Raw genomic sequence first — 15780 nt, 5'->3', positions numbered from 1 at the left:
GGAAGGTTGGGATGTGAAAGAGGAGGCCTGAGCCAAAGAGAATGCCCTCTGGAAGCAGCTTCTTGATAAGGTTACATAGGACTTTTGGTCCACGTGTATTTTTCTCTGTGCCACCAAGATTCCAAAGAACCCAACACTCTCGCCCCTCAATGGCTTTCAGAATTGGATATGCCACTTCCCAGGTTCCCCTGCCACACCTCTCCTCTGGCCTCTGCACAGCCCACATTTTTACATTTAATTTTCTCAAGCCAGTTTGCTGAGCTCATCTGGTCAGGGTTTTTGAGTTTCCCAAAGGTGCACCTTGTCCCTTGGTCCCATACAAACTGGCACCCATCCATTCTCCTGATCAATCCCTAGATGTGATTTTTGGCCATACCTCCTTTGGGGAAGGCTTTATCCTCAAAATCTGGAAGACCAACTGTCCCTCTGTTCCTCTTTGAATGGGCACGTATTTGCAATTGAGGTAACATCAAGTGTCAGGGACTATTTGGTACTCAATACTGTTGCATTGTATACCTTTTTCTCTTGAGAGGATACCTTGTCTGCCTAATGGTGTGTTAACAGGAACGTTAGTGAATTTAGATGTGGTACCAACAACCCATCAAGTCTACTTCCAGGTTGGTTTCATTTTCTTTTCCTTTCATGAATGGACCTAGGATTCAGTTGGAGGTGTATAGAGTGCAAAACCCAATCATGTTAACTGCCTGGAGATCCAGTACTAAGGTTCAGCTTTCAGTTGGAAGTTGCCATTTCAGCTAGGACCTCAAAAGAAGGTGTGGCCAGATGGGGTATAATAGTTTCTGAGGAGGCTGAGGAGGGACCAGAGGCTAGAGAATGAGAGTCACTGCCCAGGTCTGAGCAGAGGGCTCCCTGCACCATGTCCACTCTGGTGAGTCAGGAGCCTAATGTGGTCCTCAAGGACATGCAGGCCAAGGTCCCACAGAGAATTGTCATTTTATCCTAAAAAATAAGGAGACTTTGCCTTTGCCTCTAGATGTAGGTTAGCCATAATCCAAAACGTTTTGATTTCTGGTTTGATATATCCCATTCATAGAGATTTTCAGGGCAAATTTTCCTGCTATCTGAAAGTAGAATATCCCTAAGGAACCTATTGTAGGCCAAATTGGCAAAATCCTTTTTAGCATTTTAGCGGCCAGGCTGTGTGTCTGACAACAGATCTTAAGGGAGGTCTTTCATAAAAGCCAAGTGATGTTTAGAAAGAGAGGAAGGGAGAAAGAGAGAGAAAAACATTGATGGGAGAAACATCCAACAGAGGTCTCCTGCCCACCCTATACTGGGGGTTGGGAATGGAGCCTGCAAGATTCCTTTGGGTGCAAGGGTGGATGCTCAACCAAAAGAGCAACACTGACCAGGGCTTGCAGTCACTTTTTGAGAGGAGGTTTAGTTGTGACCTGAAAGCCCTCTGTTGTCATGGACTAAGTGGTCATTCTAATATTCATAGAAGGGACACACAATAAAATGTACATCTCGGAATTAATGGTTATTTTTCTCACCTCTAGCTCCCCGATTATTTAGAAAACTTTTGTGCTGCTTTTATGCTTTCTCACTAAAAACATATCAAAGGCCACAATGTACGCATTGTGTGGGTGTTCCTTAATCTTCCCCATCTGCTTTATTTGTTGGAGCTTAGCAAGAGGTGGTGCGGGACCAGGGGCTGCTGCCTATTCCAGGTGCTTTCAGTCCTGGAAAGATTTTCCCTGAAAATGGTGGGACCATCTCTCGGATTTCCCAGTACTCATTGCACAGCAGAATTACAGGTAGATAGTGGGTAGATGTGGGAGGTGTCCAGTGGCCACCTCACCACGCCTTGGTGCCTGGTGAGGTGCTTGTCCTGCCAGGAAGCCTAGGAGAGGCAGGGCTGAGTGGCTTTTCGGCCCCTAAGCAGAAAACCGGATGGGGGAAATTGGGACGCTCCAGTTGTTACCAGAGCAGTGCCTCTGACCTTCAGATGGTTTCTCTGGTCTGAGAGGAAATGGGGTTGCTCATGCTCAGCCTGACATGATACCTTGCTCCCAACCATTTCCCAGGATGTCTTTAAGAGCCACTTCATCAGGATGAACTTCCAGGCTCCACGCAGACTCCTGGACCTGGCATGCCAGAGCCTGCTGAGGGATGAAGCCTCGGCCATCACTGCGGTGGAGTGGTTGCCTATGGAGCTCTTCCATTTCTGTTCACAGCAGCCTTTGCCGGGAAGCACAGCAAAGTCCTGAAGGCCATGTAGCAGGCTTGGCCTTTCCCCTGCCTCCCTCTGGGAGCCCTGATGAACCATAGGGAGCCTTACCATGATATCTTGCAGGCTGAGTTCGATGGGCTGGATGTCCCGCTTGCCCAGGAGACTCGACCCAGGTGAGGGGGATTCAGCAGCCTGGTTGGGCCCTGGGGATTTGATCAGTTACATCTGGGATACGGGAGAGTGCAGGGCCAAGGAGAGAGTTCAGGGAGGCCTTGAAGGTACTGCTGTGGTCATTCTGAGATCAGGTTTCACATATATAGGACTGATGAAGATGCAGAGGGTGACCGAAGGGACATGAGTCCACCCTTCCTAGTGGCACCTAAAGGTACCAGGAATGGGGACCATGAAGGATCCCAGTAGTGCAAGGAGCAGCTGATTTCCAGACTCAAGGCCATAGTCTCATTCGCTGTTATCTTAATTCATCCCAGGCTACATCCTATTTTCTCTGCAGGAGCTGGAAAATGCAGATGCTCAATTTACAGAGGGGAGCTCATCAGGATTTCTGGATCTTGTGAGCCGGAACCAGAGCTGATGTGTGCTCGTTGCTGGAGCCTGAGGCCCCACAGCCCATGAGAAAAAGGGTGAAAGTGGATAGCTTAAGGGCAGGGCCAAAGCCACCCTTGGCCCCCGTGTGGGTGTTAGTAGACCTTTGCCTCATGAAAGGTGTCCTTGATGAGTCCCTCAGGTACCTGATTAAGAAAGTCAGTGAAAGGAGAGGTTTGCTGCACCTTTGCTGTAAGAAGCTGAAGGTTTTAAATTGTACCTGGAAGCTGTCCACTCTGAGAAAGTTCGCTCCTTACCTGGGCCTGATGGTGAATCTGCGTCGGTTCCTCCTCTCCCACGAATTTATGTTTTCTCATACCACCTTGGAGCAGGAGGAGCAGTGTGTTAACCTGGTCACCTCTCAGTTCCTCAGCCAGTCTCACCTCCAGGAGCTCTATTTGGATGATGTCTCCTTCCTCCAAGGTTGCCTGGACCAGATGCTCAGGTGAGGGGTGGCGAGGTTTCCCTGCAGACCAGAGCGAGCTCCTTCTCATTTCAGTCCACAGTGACAGGACCTCCTATGTGCTGTCCATCAGCAGTGCTAGAGAGCCTGAGTCACCAGAAGGTCCACACAGTCAGTGTCTTGTTCACTGCTCTGCCACCTTGCATGTTGTCAAGTAAACCCCCCGCCCCGCCAGACTAAGGTAGGATGTATGAACTAAGAAAGATGCTATTAAAGAGACTCTTGCTAGGAATGGAAGTAAAGGGGGTTTCAGGCCAGTGATGGTAGCTTGGGAATCTTCTAAGTGGTGTCTGAGGGAAGATTATGCAATGGAACCAAGTGAAGATGGCAGTGAAGAGAGGAAAGCCCATCAGAGGTGAGGTTTCAGGGGTTAAGGTCCACACTTAGCTATTTGGTGATGGCAGCCTTTCAATCCAAACCTGCCTCGAATCACCTGTCTGCCAAGGCTTGCCAAAGGCTCCTGCTAAGGGAATTCCTGGTAAATGCAGGATTCTGGAGGGAGGTATCATGAAAAGGGATAGGTAGTTTGTAGATGATGCAGTGATCTAAGTTCCTGCAGGGTGGCAGCCCCCACTGGATGTTACCCGACCGTGTCCAGATTAGCCCTTTCTGCAACTATGCCAGTAGCCTCATGGGCTAAGAGATGAGGGTGACAGGTACCCAGGCTGTGGCTGGAAGGGAACCTGAATTGAAGGCATTTTGGGTCATGTCTCCAATACCAAAGTTCACTGGTTGCTTCCTGCTTTAGACATTGTGTCAGGCTCCATTCTGAGCTCCTCCCATATTTACCTACCATCATTCATGCTCACAATACCTGTGTGTATGAGGGTGGGGGTGTATGATGTGCTCCTGGTGACAGATGAGCAAATGGAGAGTATGAGGTTTCATCCAGTTGAAATCCTCGCAGAGCAGATAAGAGATGGAGAAAAGATTCCACTCAAATTTGCACTGACATGAATCACACTTGTCACTGTGCAACATCCTGTGTTTGATCATCATCTGGAAGACTTTAGACTTTGGTGACATGGGCCTCTTTACCTTAAGGCCTGCCTTATGCTCATATTGCTCTTCCCCCAAGGTCCTCCCCCCCTCACCTAACTGCTCTATATCTCCCAGCTGCCTGAAGAAGCCTTTGGAGACTCTGTCCATCACGAACTGCCTGCTTTTAGAAAGTGACTTGAGACATCTCTCTCAGCACCTGAATGTCAGCCAGGTGAGAGTCCTGAATTAAGGAGGCTCAACCTGACCAACCTCAATTTCTGTTAGAGAGAGCCACCCCCACACTGCAGGACTTGGACTTGGATGAGTGTGGGATCATGGACCCCCAGATCATGGTCCTCCTGCCTGCACTGAGCCACTGCTCTAACCTCATGACCCTAAGTTTTTGTGAAAACACCATCTGCATGACCGTCTGGGAGGACCTGCTTCGCCACATCATCGGGCTGAGCAAGCTGAATTGCGTGCTGTATCCTGCCCCCCTGGAGAGTTACGAGGAAAGGAGCAGCACCATCCACCTGGGCCGACTTGCTCAGGTGCATGCCAAGCTGAAACATATGTTCCAGGAGTTGGGGCAGCCCGGCATGATATGGTTTTGTGCTTACCCCTGTCCTCACTGTGGCTGTAGAATCTTCTAAAACCCAAACCCCATTATGTGACCCTGATACATGTCTGTCTAGCTCGGTGCACATCTCATAGGCTTTACTCTCGGCTCTTGGACACTGAAGCCCAGACCTAAGTGTATCTTACAGGAACCCAGCAGCCAGTTTCAGACAACTACTCAGTGGTGGGGGGAAATGCTGACAGGGGGGCAGATGGTTTCTTTGGGGAGATGGGTCCTAAGGAGTTAGAGATATGCACCTGAATCTCTAGAGGGGAGGGATTCTGGCTTGGGAGGTAGATGCAAGGATTACCTTTGCTTGAATGCTTGTGAATAAATGTCAGTAATAAAGGGAACTGAATGTGAACCATCTGGTGTCCTCTATGACATATTAACATGATTCTCCCATCTGCAGTTACTGTTTAAATAAGAGTGCATGAGCATCTGTGATGCACAGACACTAGTCTGGTGAGGTTGGTTTCAGGAGATCCATCACCATTTATCCTTTCTGGTTTGGTGGTCCTTCTGGGGCACCAGTATCTCCTCCCTTACCTCTGTGAATGTTCAGTGGGTCAACCCACAGAAGGTGCATCCATAGGGGCTGGAACGAGTGGCCTCCTATGAGCACTACTGAACTACAACTTCCTAGGGGCCATGGACTCAAACACTGATCCCCACTGGGAGCCTCCATTACTGGCCTTTGGCCGCTCCATGGTAGAGCTTCCCTGTGCACAAGTCAGACCCCAGTACTGAAAGGGACATCATCCAGCTAGTCAGAGGCTTGAACTCAAAAATCCATGCCTGTCATCCCCCTGGATCCAGCCCCTGCTTGAATGCAATTGATTGTGGCCAGTAAACACAGTTATATTCCTTTCAGCATAATGCTAACCTGGCATAAAACTTTGCTTAGTATCCGTGTACTGTACTAAGAATATGAAACCATTTGTGGAGGCTAGGTCATAATGTGAGAAGACTCTCCCCACATGTCCCTCCTTCCCCTCAATCAAGGAGGTCGTAAACCAGCTCTGAGCCACAGACTTGTCCTGGGTTTTGTGTCTGAAGAGTGGACAACACCAAGCCAGTTCCCGGAGAGCACTTAAATGGACACAGGTGAAGATCACTCTGGGCAGTTGTGGGTATGGAGGGCCACCTTGCGGGGCAATACAACCAAGTGAAAGGGAGATGTCATACTCTGCGGGTGGATCCCATAGTCAACGCAAAGTCAGCTGTCCAGTAAGAAACAGGCTCCCTGTCTACATGCCACTGCATTCTGGCCCTAGGCTGTCTCATTTGGCTTACTGTGTGGCCTGCCAGAGGAACACCTGGGAAGAAGGCCACACACCCAGGCCCAGGGGCAGGGCTCTATATGTGCATCTAATCTCCCTTAATGTGAGGGAGTCAGTCCTGCTTTATCTCCTTCTACTGCCTCTCATGAAGTGCCAGCTACTCATGTGCTTGTCTCTCTCTGCTGGGTGTCAGCTGCTTCCTAGCTTGCCACAGAAAGCACCCGGCCCTTCATACTTTTTATTGCCGTTACTTTATTTTGTTCTTCCTTCCCCTCTTATTGTTTGGGCCCATCAACTTGGGAGCATATTTTACCATTTCTTAAGTGCATTTCTTATTAATTCAGAGAGGAAGGGAGAGGAAGAGAAGGATAGAAACCGCAATAATGAGACAAAATCATTGGTTGGCTGTCTCCTGCACATGCCCCCTGGGGAGTCAGTCCTGAACTCAGGCATCAGTCCCAACTGAGAATTCAATTATGACCTCTTGGATTATAGGTCTACTGAGTCACACCGGTCGGGCACACTCTGCTACTTCTAGTGGTAAGAGAAAATGCTGAAATATCTATAACAGACAGTGAGGCCCACAAAACCCAAGAAAGAGGATCAGAGAACAAGAAAATGGTTCTCTCTTACCTCTCTCTCTCTCTCTCTCTCTCTCTCTCTCTCTCTCTCTCTCTCTCTCTCTCTGTCTCTGTCTCTCACTTGCACCTGTCTTCCTATCTCCACCTTGACAGGGAACAGTGTCCATGATGGGAATCAGAACCTCTGGAATTTAGGAAAAGTATAAAAATGGGTAGGTTCTGGGGGAGGAAGGGCGTGGACTAAACATTGCATGATCTGGGTGATGGTTGCTCACCACATATAGAGACCGTGTCCCATTATGTTGTGTTGAGATTCACTTGTGTGGCTAACTTATGTAAAGCACTTCTCAGCATGTCCTGTTCTGGACTTACCCACTGTTATTAGCATTAATAGTGATTATTAGTAACCAGAAGCAAGTTAAGGACAAAAAGTGAAAGTCAGTGCACCCTGGCCAGTGTGGCGACGCATAGTCCGGTGCATTACAAAGGTCACCTGTTTAATTCCTGGTCAGGGCACATGTCCAGGTGGCAGGTCCGGTCCCCAGGCAACCATTAATATTTCTGGTTCACATGAATGCATGCTTCTTTGTCTTTCTCTCTACATTCATCTCTCTCTAAAGAATCAATTTTAAAACCCACCACATTAAAACAAGACAAAACAAAAGAAAACTCATTGCTTCATGTTGTCTCTCAACAGGGTGTCCTGCACTTGACACTTTACTTCTTCTGGAGACCACAACTGAGAAATCCAGCAAAATTCTTCATTAGAATCTGGATTTTTCCATCAAAATATTCAAAAAGGCACAGTACCAAGGCAATGAGGCTTAGAAAGTGCATGTTTAGATAGAGACATCATCTGTGAAGATGGGCAGGGGTTCTGCCTAGGTGGTGACTGGTGGTGCACAGGGATCCTGTACATGAAGGCCCTATAAATGGGGGTCTCCAGGCCATCAGAAATAAAGCAGGAAGAGTAAGGCACACATAGTCAGTTGCTTACTATTGAATGTACTCCAGAATCCACCAATCTGCATAGCAGTCAGGCAGGTTGGATTTGGGGCATCTGGGAGACAGGGCTGTTAAAGGGAAGACTCTGAATAAAGAAGAGCCAAAGCCTGGCCTGCTTGGCTGAGGGGTTGATTTTTTACCTGTGAAACAGTAGCTCAGGGTTCAATTCCAGTTCTGGGACATGCCTAGGTTGTGGGCTCCAAGCCCAGTAGATGGCTTGTAGGAAGCAGCCAATCAATGATTCTCTCTCACCATTGATGGTTCTAACTCTTTCCTTCCTCTCTGAAAACAACAAAAATAAATATATCTAAAAATATAAAATAACTTAGGGTTATGATACCCATAATGTTCATTTAAGAAACACAAGAAGGAGCCTTTTGTCATAGTCAGAATTTTTATGCTGTTCATTCTTCTCCTTTAATTTTCCTTTTTGTCCACTTCCCCAGAGGATTGTATATAATGTGTTTTATTCTATACTGGGAAGATTTGTATTGTTTGCCTTCTTGTTTTTCTCTGCACTAAAATACCTTATCAATTCAAACCTACATTGGTAAAATTTAGCTGAGTAAATTTGATGTGCAAGTGGCTTTATTAAGTATTTCACCAATCCAGCAGCATACCAGGTGGCAATGAAAAAGGGTCTCACTGAGCCAATCCAAACAGGGCTTATTCCCTCACTGCCCCCCAATCTGACATGCTAGACTTTAAAGTCCTTAAAAAAATGAGTTTCCAGCTTCCAAATTTTTCAATGAACTTCACATACACTATTCTAATAAAATTAATTTTAAGAAACCACACATTTTTGTGGTAATTTTTAAAATTTGCGTTGCAAGTTTTGTTGATAACTATACACTCAACAAGCCAAGAGGTGAATTTTTGAAAACCTTTCCTGTTCATGGTTTTTGTTTACATTCATTGATAAAATTACTGAGGCCTCATGATAAAACTTGATGTTTGGGCGAGCATACCCTTTATGGTACATTAAATGTCAAATAGTTGAAGAGAAAGTTCATGAGTAGTTGTACAGTAAAATACATATCCCTATCAAGGGGCACTTTTGTTCATTTCATTCAGAGGTGTAATCAGGAAAGATAACTGGTTCAGTTTAAGTGCAATCTCTGTTTCAATCTTATTCCCATATCAGTCAGGTGCTGATGTCATTTCAATAAGCAAAAGGATGCTTCCATTTAGATTTCTCCAAACATTGATATCAATCCATATGTAATTTTTCTTCCTACTTATATTATTCCTTTAATGGTTGAGGACATACAAAATGCCATAGGAAGGAGGTGAACAATTTTTTTTTCAGACTTGTTGGAGGTTCCCCGACACTTTTTTTCATTTAGGTTTTCCAAGGAGAATACTTAATTTGTTTCATGCACTGGGCCTCTAGTATCTACGCTAATAAAAGAGAAACCTGCAAATTAACCATCACTCCACTATGCCAAGCCACACTAAACAGCCAATCAGGAGCGAGTGTGCAAATTAACCCAAACAAGATGGTGGGGGCCACGGAGCTGGAGGAAGCAGGAGGCTTGGGTTGTCCCCGGCAATGGAGGAAGACAAGCTTCCTGCCTGCCCTGGTCGACCCTGTCATCTGCTCAAGGCTACAAAGTTTCAATTACGGAACATAAAGTAACCATAGATACTTGCTCCCAGCTGGCTCTGGCCTCCACTCAAGGAGGTGCTGAAAAAAAAAAAAAGAAAAATAGGAGGGCCTAGGACCTTGGGTTGCCGGGGGGTTGATCAGGCCTGGATGGGATGGCAGGGGACATTGGGGGAAGCAGACTAGCAGGGGGCCAATTGGGGGTGAGTAGGTCATCAGTGGGGGTCAGTTGGAGGTGATCAGGACAGCGGGGAGGAGTTTGGATTGAGCAGGCCAGCAGGGGGGCAGTTGGGGGCAAGCAGGCCAGCAGGGGGGCAGTTGGGGGTGAGCAGGCTGGCAGGCAGAGTGGTTAGGGGCAAACAGGCAGGCAGGCATGCAGGTGAGCGGTTGGAGCCAGCAGTCCCAGATTGTGAGAGAGATGTCCCACTGCCGGTTTAGGCCCGATCCATGTAAACCCCCCTTTGAGGGGTCCCAGATTGGAGAAGTTGCAGGCCGGGTTGAGGAATACCCACCCTGTGCATGAATTCCATGCACCAGGCCTCTAGTTCCTATAATAAAATTTTTCTAGAAGAATTTAACAGAGAGATTGAGAATAACACAGTCATAGTAGGAGACTTTTAACACCCATCTGGCTTCCCTGGATAGAGCCTAGGGAAAAAAAAATAAAACATAACAAGGAATCAGACTCTAAAGGACAAAAAGGATCTGATGGTTTTAATTGACATTTATAAAACAATTCATGCCAATGCAGGATATACATTCTTCTCAAGCACCCAAAATCATTCACAAAGAGAAACCACATGTTAGGATAAACAAGCAGTCTCTACTAGTTCAAGAACTGAAATCATATCAAGCATCTCTCAGATCACAGTGGAATTAAAGGAAAAATCAACTACAGTAAAAACAACCAAAAACATCCAAACACATAGAGGATAAATAGCATGTTAATAAACAATGACTGAGTTACCAATGAGATAAAGAAATAAAACAAAAACTTCCTGGAAACAAATGAAACTGAACACAGAGCAACCCCAAATCTCTGAGACACGGCAAAAAACAGTCCTGTGAGTGAAGTTCATAGCACTACAGGCATATCTTCTTTATTTTATTTTATTTTATTTTATTTATTTTATTTATTTTTTACAGAGAGGAAGAGAGAGAGATAGAGTTAGGAACATGATAAGAGAGAAACATTGATCAGCTGTCTCCAGCACATGCCCTACTGAAGATGTGCCCACAACCAAGGTACATGCCCTTGACTGGAATCAATCCTGAGACACTTCAGTCCACAGGCCCATGCTCTATCCACTGAACCAAAACAGTGATTGCTACAGGTATATCACAAAAAAGAAGAAAAGAAAATAAAAAAGAAAAGAAAAGGGAAAGGAAAAGGGAAGAAAAGAAAGAGCAAAAGAAAAAAATCAGCAATAAACAATTTAACTTTTCAACTTAAATAACTAGAAAGAGAAAAACAAAGAAAATCCCAGTTTAAGTAGCAGGAACAACATAATAAATATTAGAGTAGAAATAAATAACTGAAAAATACAAAAACAAAACAAAACAATGAAAAGGAGAGATGGTTCTTTGAAAGAATTAACAAAATCAATAAACCAGTCATTAGCCAGAATCTTCAAGGAACAAAGAGAGATACCCAAATAAATAAAAACAGAAATAAAAGTGGAGGACTAACCACTGACAGCACAGAAATACAAAGGATTGTAATAAAATACTATGAACAACTATATTCCAACAAGCTAGAGAGTATGGATGAAATAGACAAGTTCCTTAAAAATTGCAAAGTCCCAAAACTGAATCAAGAAGAATAAAAAAAAAAAATGAATAGGCTAAGAACAACTAATGAAATGGGCTAATGAAATAGAAGTAGTAATAAAAAAACTCCCACCAAACAAAAGCCCAGGTTTAGGTGGTTTCATGGGGAAGTTCTACCAAACATTAAAAGAACTAACACCTATACTCCTCAAACGATTTCAGAAAATCCAAAGGAAGGAACACTTCCAAACTCTTTTTATAAGTCCAACATTATCCTAATTCTGAAACCAGATGGAGACACATCAAAGAAAGATAATTATAGTCCAATATCCCTGATGTACATAGCTGCTAAAATACTCAACAATGTATTAGCAAATCTCATCCAGAAATATATTTAAAAGATCATATGCCACGATCAAATGGGATTTATTTCAGGGATGCACGGCTGGTACAATATTTGTAAATCAATAATGTGATACATCATATAAACAAATTGAAAGATAAAAAAAAACACATTATCATACTGATACATACAAAAAAGCCATTGTACAAAATCCAGCACCCAATTTTGACAAACACTCTCAGCAAAGTGGTACTAGAGGGAGCATATCTCATCATGATAAATGCCCTATCTGACAAACCTACAGCCAACATCATACACAATGGGCAAAAACTAAAACCATTTTCCCTACGAACAGGAACAAGACAGGGATGACAACTTTCATGATTACTGTTTGATATAGTATGGGAATGCTAGCCATAGCGATCAGAAAAGAAGAAATAAAAGGCATCCCAACTGGAAAAGAAGAAGTGAAAGTGTCACTATTCGCAAATGACATATTGTACATAGAAAATCTCAAAAACTCCATTAAAAAAAAAAACAACAACTAATAGAATTAAAAAATAAATTTGGCAATGTGGCAGGATACAAAATTAACTTCCAGATATCTATGGCTTTTTTATATACCAATAATGAAGTTACAGAAAGAGAAAAAAAATCCAATTTATCATTATAACAAAAAAATTAAGATACCTAAGAATAAACTTTAGGAAGTAAAAGAACTGTACTTGTAAAATGAGAGGACATTGAAAAAAGAGGTAGAGGAAGACATAAACAAATGAACGAATACACTGTGTTGATGGATTGGCAGAAAAAATGTCATTAAAATGGCCATATTATCCAAAACAATTTGTAGATTCAATGCACTCCCCATTAAGATACCAGCAGAATATTTCACACACCTAGAACAGTATCCAAAAATGCATCCTATATAATAAAAGCCTAATTACAAAATGACCAAACAGCAGAACAACCTGTAGAACGACTAGCCGCTATGATGCGCACTGACCACCAGTGATCAGATGCTCAACACAGGAGCAGCCCCCAGTCCACAAGCCCCAGGCCAGCTAAGGCAAGTGCCAGCAGGAGCCTCCGATCACCCCGCTGGTCACCCCACAGATCAGCCCGGATTGACGGCCAGGCCCAGCATGAATTTCATGCACTGGGCCTCTGGCACAGAATTAAAAAAGGCCTTGAATAGCCTGAGAAAGAAGTACAATGTTGGATGTATCACAATATTAGATACTGAGCTATATTACAAAGCCACTGATTCTCATAACTGCCTGTTACTGGCACTGGAACGGATATATAGGTCAATGGAAAAGAACAGAAAATCCAGAAATCCACCCAAGGTGTTATGCTCAATATTTGCAACAGGATAAAACAGCATACAATGAAGCAAGATACTCTCTTCAATAAATGGTGTTGGGAAAATTGGACAGATACTTGCAAATAATGAAAGTAGACCCCAAATTACGTCATATACACATATAAGCTCAAAGTGGATAAAGTACTTAAATGGAAGATGGGAAACTATAAAAATCTTAGAAGAATCCATAGGCCGCAAAATATCAGACGTATGTCTTAGCAATATTTTTACTGATCCAGCTAAGGCAAAGGAAACTAAGGAGAAAATAATAATAATAAAAAAAAGGGACTACAACAAAATTAAAAGCTTCTGCTCAGCAAAAGAATCTATCAACAAAACAAGTATGCCCACTGCATGGGGGAATGTATTTGCCAATGTTATCTCCAGTAAGGGTTGAATCTCCAAAATTTACAGGGAACTCATAAAACTTAACAAAGATAAACAATCCAATAAAAAAAGGTCAAAGGGCTTAAATAGACACTTTTCCAAACAGGACCTATAGAAGGCCAAGAGATATATGAAAACACTAGAGGCATGCCATTCATGCACTGAGGGTGGAGGGTGCCAACTGAGGGATACCTTACCCAGCCTGTGCCCTCTCACCTTCTGGGAACAGGCCTAAGGCAGCAGTCAGACATCCCCTGAGGGATCCTTCGCGCTGACATGGAGGCTTCCGCCACCTCCAGGGCACTTGCCAGCTGTGAGCCTGGCTTCTGGGAGTGCACTGACCACCAGGGAGCAGGTTCTGTATTGAGGTTCTTCCCCAGGATGGTCAGTGTGCATCATAGAGACCAGATGTACTGCTGTTTGGTCGATTTGCATATTAGGGTTTTATATATACACACTAGGTGCCCAGTGCATGAAAGGAAGTGTGGGATTCGTGGGCACAGGGCAGGTCTGGGCCCATCTTCTGTGCCCCCGCCTGGCCCCTCCCGCCACAGATCCTGGTCTCCTGTGATGCCCATCTCTATTGTAAAATATTTGTCGCCAATGTTAATTGGGTCTTTCAACAAATGTCCATAAATGGAACTGCCTGTTTGAAAGTTTGACCATATTTTTGTTGATTTCAAGACATGGAGGGAAGGAGAGAGGGAGGGAAAGAGGGAGGGAGGGAGGGAGGGAGAGAGGGAGGGAGGGAGGGAGGAAGGAACATCGACTTGGTGTTCCACTTACCGATGCATTCATTGGTTGCTTATTGTATGTGCACTGACCAGGGATCGAACTAGCAATTTTGGCCAGTTGGGAAGACGCTCTAACCACTTAGGTACCTGCAGGGTGAAAGTCTGCATATTTTAAGGCTTTCAGTAAAAATTTCCCAAGGACCCTTCCCAGCAGAGCATGGGGGTCAAGTATCTCCATTCTGGAATATGGAATTTCCCTCTCCAATATAGCCCTGCTCATCCCCAGGGGGCAGTTCCAGGCAGGTGGGTCCCACCCTCATGACCCTCTCTATTGGTTTACAGTTCCCCAGGATACAATGCCATGACCTCGCTGGTCCACAGTGCCAACTGCCAAGTAGCGGGTTTCATTGTCACCACCGTAGGATGGATCTTCTCCATGACTTGCGTGGGACTGGCGGAGTAGGGGGTTTGGTACATGGAGAACAGCTCTGCCCTCTTCCTGAGGCTGGCCTGTATATGAATGTGGAAGGTCTGCACTTACCAGTCCAACAGCCTCCAGAGCAAAGTCATAGCCTGTCACCTCTACACCTACAGTGACACCTACCTGCCACTGAATATTCGCATCGCTCAGCACCTTCTGCTGGCCCCCAGCCTCCTCATTCTCCAGGGTAAAGTGCTCATGGTCATGGGCTTGCAGAGAGTGTGCGTGGCTCATCTTCAGAAGGAAAACACCTGCAATCTCTTCTTGGCTTCCGGAGTCCTGAGCAACATTGCTGGCACATTTATCTTCATTGCCATGATATGGAACTACCACTCTGTGATGAATGAAGAGGGCATACGCTTCCCACCATCCTTCCACATCCCCTTCAGGCCCGACCGGCAGGAGATCAGCAGCATCATCCCCATGGTGGTTCTGGCTGCCATTCTGATGCTGTTGAGTGAGCTGTTTACCCTCTCTTACCAGCTTCCCACCAAAAGCCAAGTGTACCCTGAGGTCTCAGAAGTGTGAAATCCTCGGTTGCATAGCTTTGCAAATCCATAATCAGCAGTTGATGGGGGTGAAGTATTATCAGGATGCTCTAGAAAATAGTTCCAAGTACTCAGGACCATAGCAAAGGCCATTTTGAACAGAAAGTGGATATTTCCTTTATGTCCAAATTGGGCTCAATGGTGAGTGAACTTTCATTAAAAAAATCCAAAAACACTACTGCCCACCTGTCTTATTATCCAATCTAATAAAGAGGGATTATGCTAATTTACCCTGAAACCTTTGCAAAAATGATGGCGCCCATGAGAGGGGTATGCTAATTTACTGCCCCACCCTCAAAGATGGCAGTGCCCACAGATAAAAGATGGTGGAACCCTGTCCACTCAGCCCTGCTAGGGCAGCAGCTTATGGCTCCAAGGGGGGAGGAATGTTTGAGTCCAGGGACTGGATTAGTTACCTGTGATGGCCCCTAAGAAGTTGTACTTCAGTAGTGCTCACCGGAGGCCACTTGTTCCATTCCCTGCGGATGCACCTACTGTGGGCTGACGCACTGAACAGTCACAGAGGTAAGGGAGGAGGTACCAGTCCCCTAGAAAGTACCAGCAAACCGGACAGGACAAATGGTGATGTGATCTCCTGGAACTATCCTCAGCAGCCTAGTGTCTGTGCATCATGGATGCTCATGCCCTCTTATTTGACCAGGTACTGCAGATGGGAGAATTGGGTTAACATGTCATAGAGGACACGAGATGGTTCACATTCAGTTCCCTTTATTACTGACATTTATTCACAACTGTTCAAGCAAAGGTAATCCCCGAATCTACCACCCAAGCTCAGGAAGGAGCCTGACCCAACAT

The 15780-nt window shown here is 45.0% G+C and overlaps 2 protein-coding genes across 2 annotated transcripts; both read left to right on the top strand.

Annotated features, from left to right (window-relative positions):
• Positions 1-877: 877 nt before the first annotated feature.
• LOC307096535 (melanoma antigen preferentially expressed in tumors-like) lies at positions 878-4894 on the top strand (the record flags this gene model as incomplete). The annotated part of the gene is given in 5 exon segments (XM_079766183.1): positions 878-889; positions 1652-1778; positions 2771-3242; positions 4377-4484; positions 4486-4894. Coding segments are annotated over 5 exon segments (1128 nt in total).
• Positions 4895-14455: 9561 nt separating this feature from the next.
• Positions 14456-14944, top strand: LOC307096534 (claudin-34-like; the record flags this gene model as incomplete). The annotated part of the gene is made up of 1 exon (XM_079766182.1): positions 14456-14944. The coding sequence occupies one exon, from the start codon at positions 14456-14458 to the stop codon at positions 14942-14944; it is 489 nt and encodes a 162-aa protein (XP_079622308.1).
• Positions 14945-15780: the final 836 nt, after the last annotated feature.

This window comes from Cnephaeus nilssonii (genome assembly GCF_951640355.1).
Source record: "Cnephaeus nilssonii genome assembly, chromosome: Y".
Classification (NCBI taxonomy): domain Eukaryota; kingdom Metazoa; phylum Chordata; class Mammalia; order Chiroptera; family Vespertilionidae; genus Cnephaeus; species Cnephaeus nilssonii.
The sequence above is the reverse complement of the archived record's forward strand: the minus strand, read 5'-3'. Positions and strand labels throughout refer to the sequence as shown.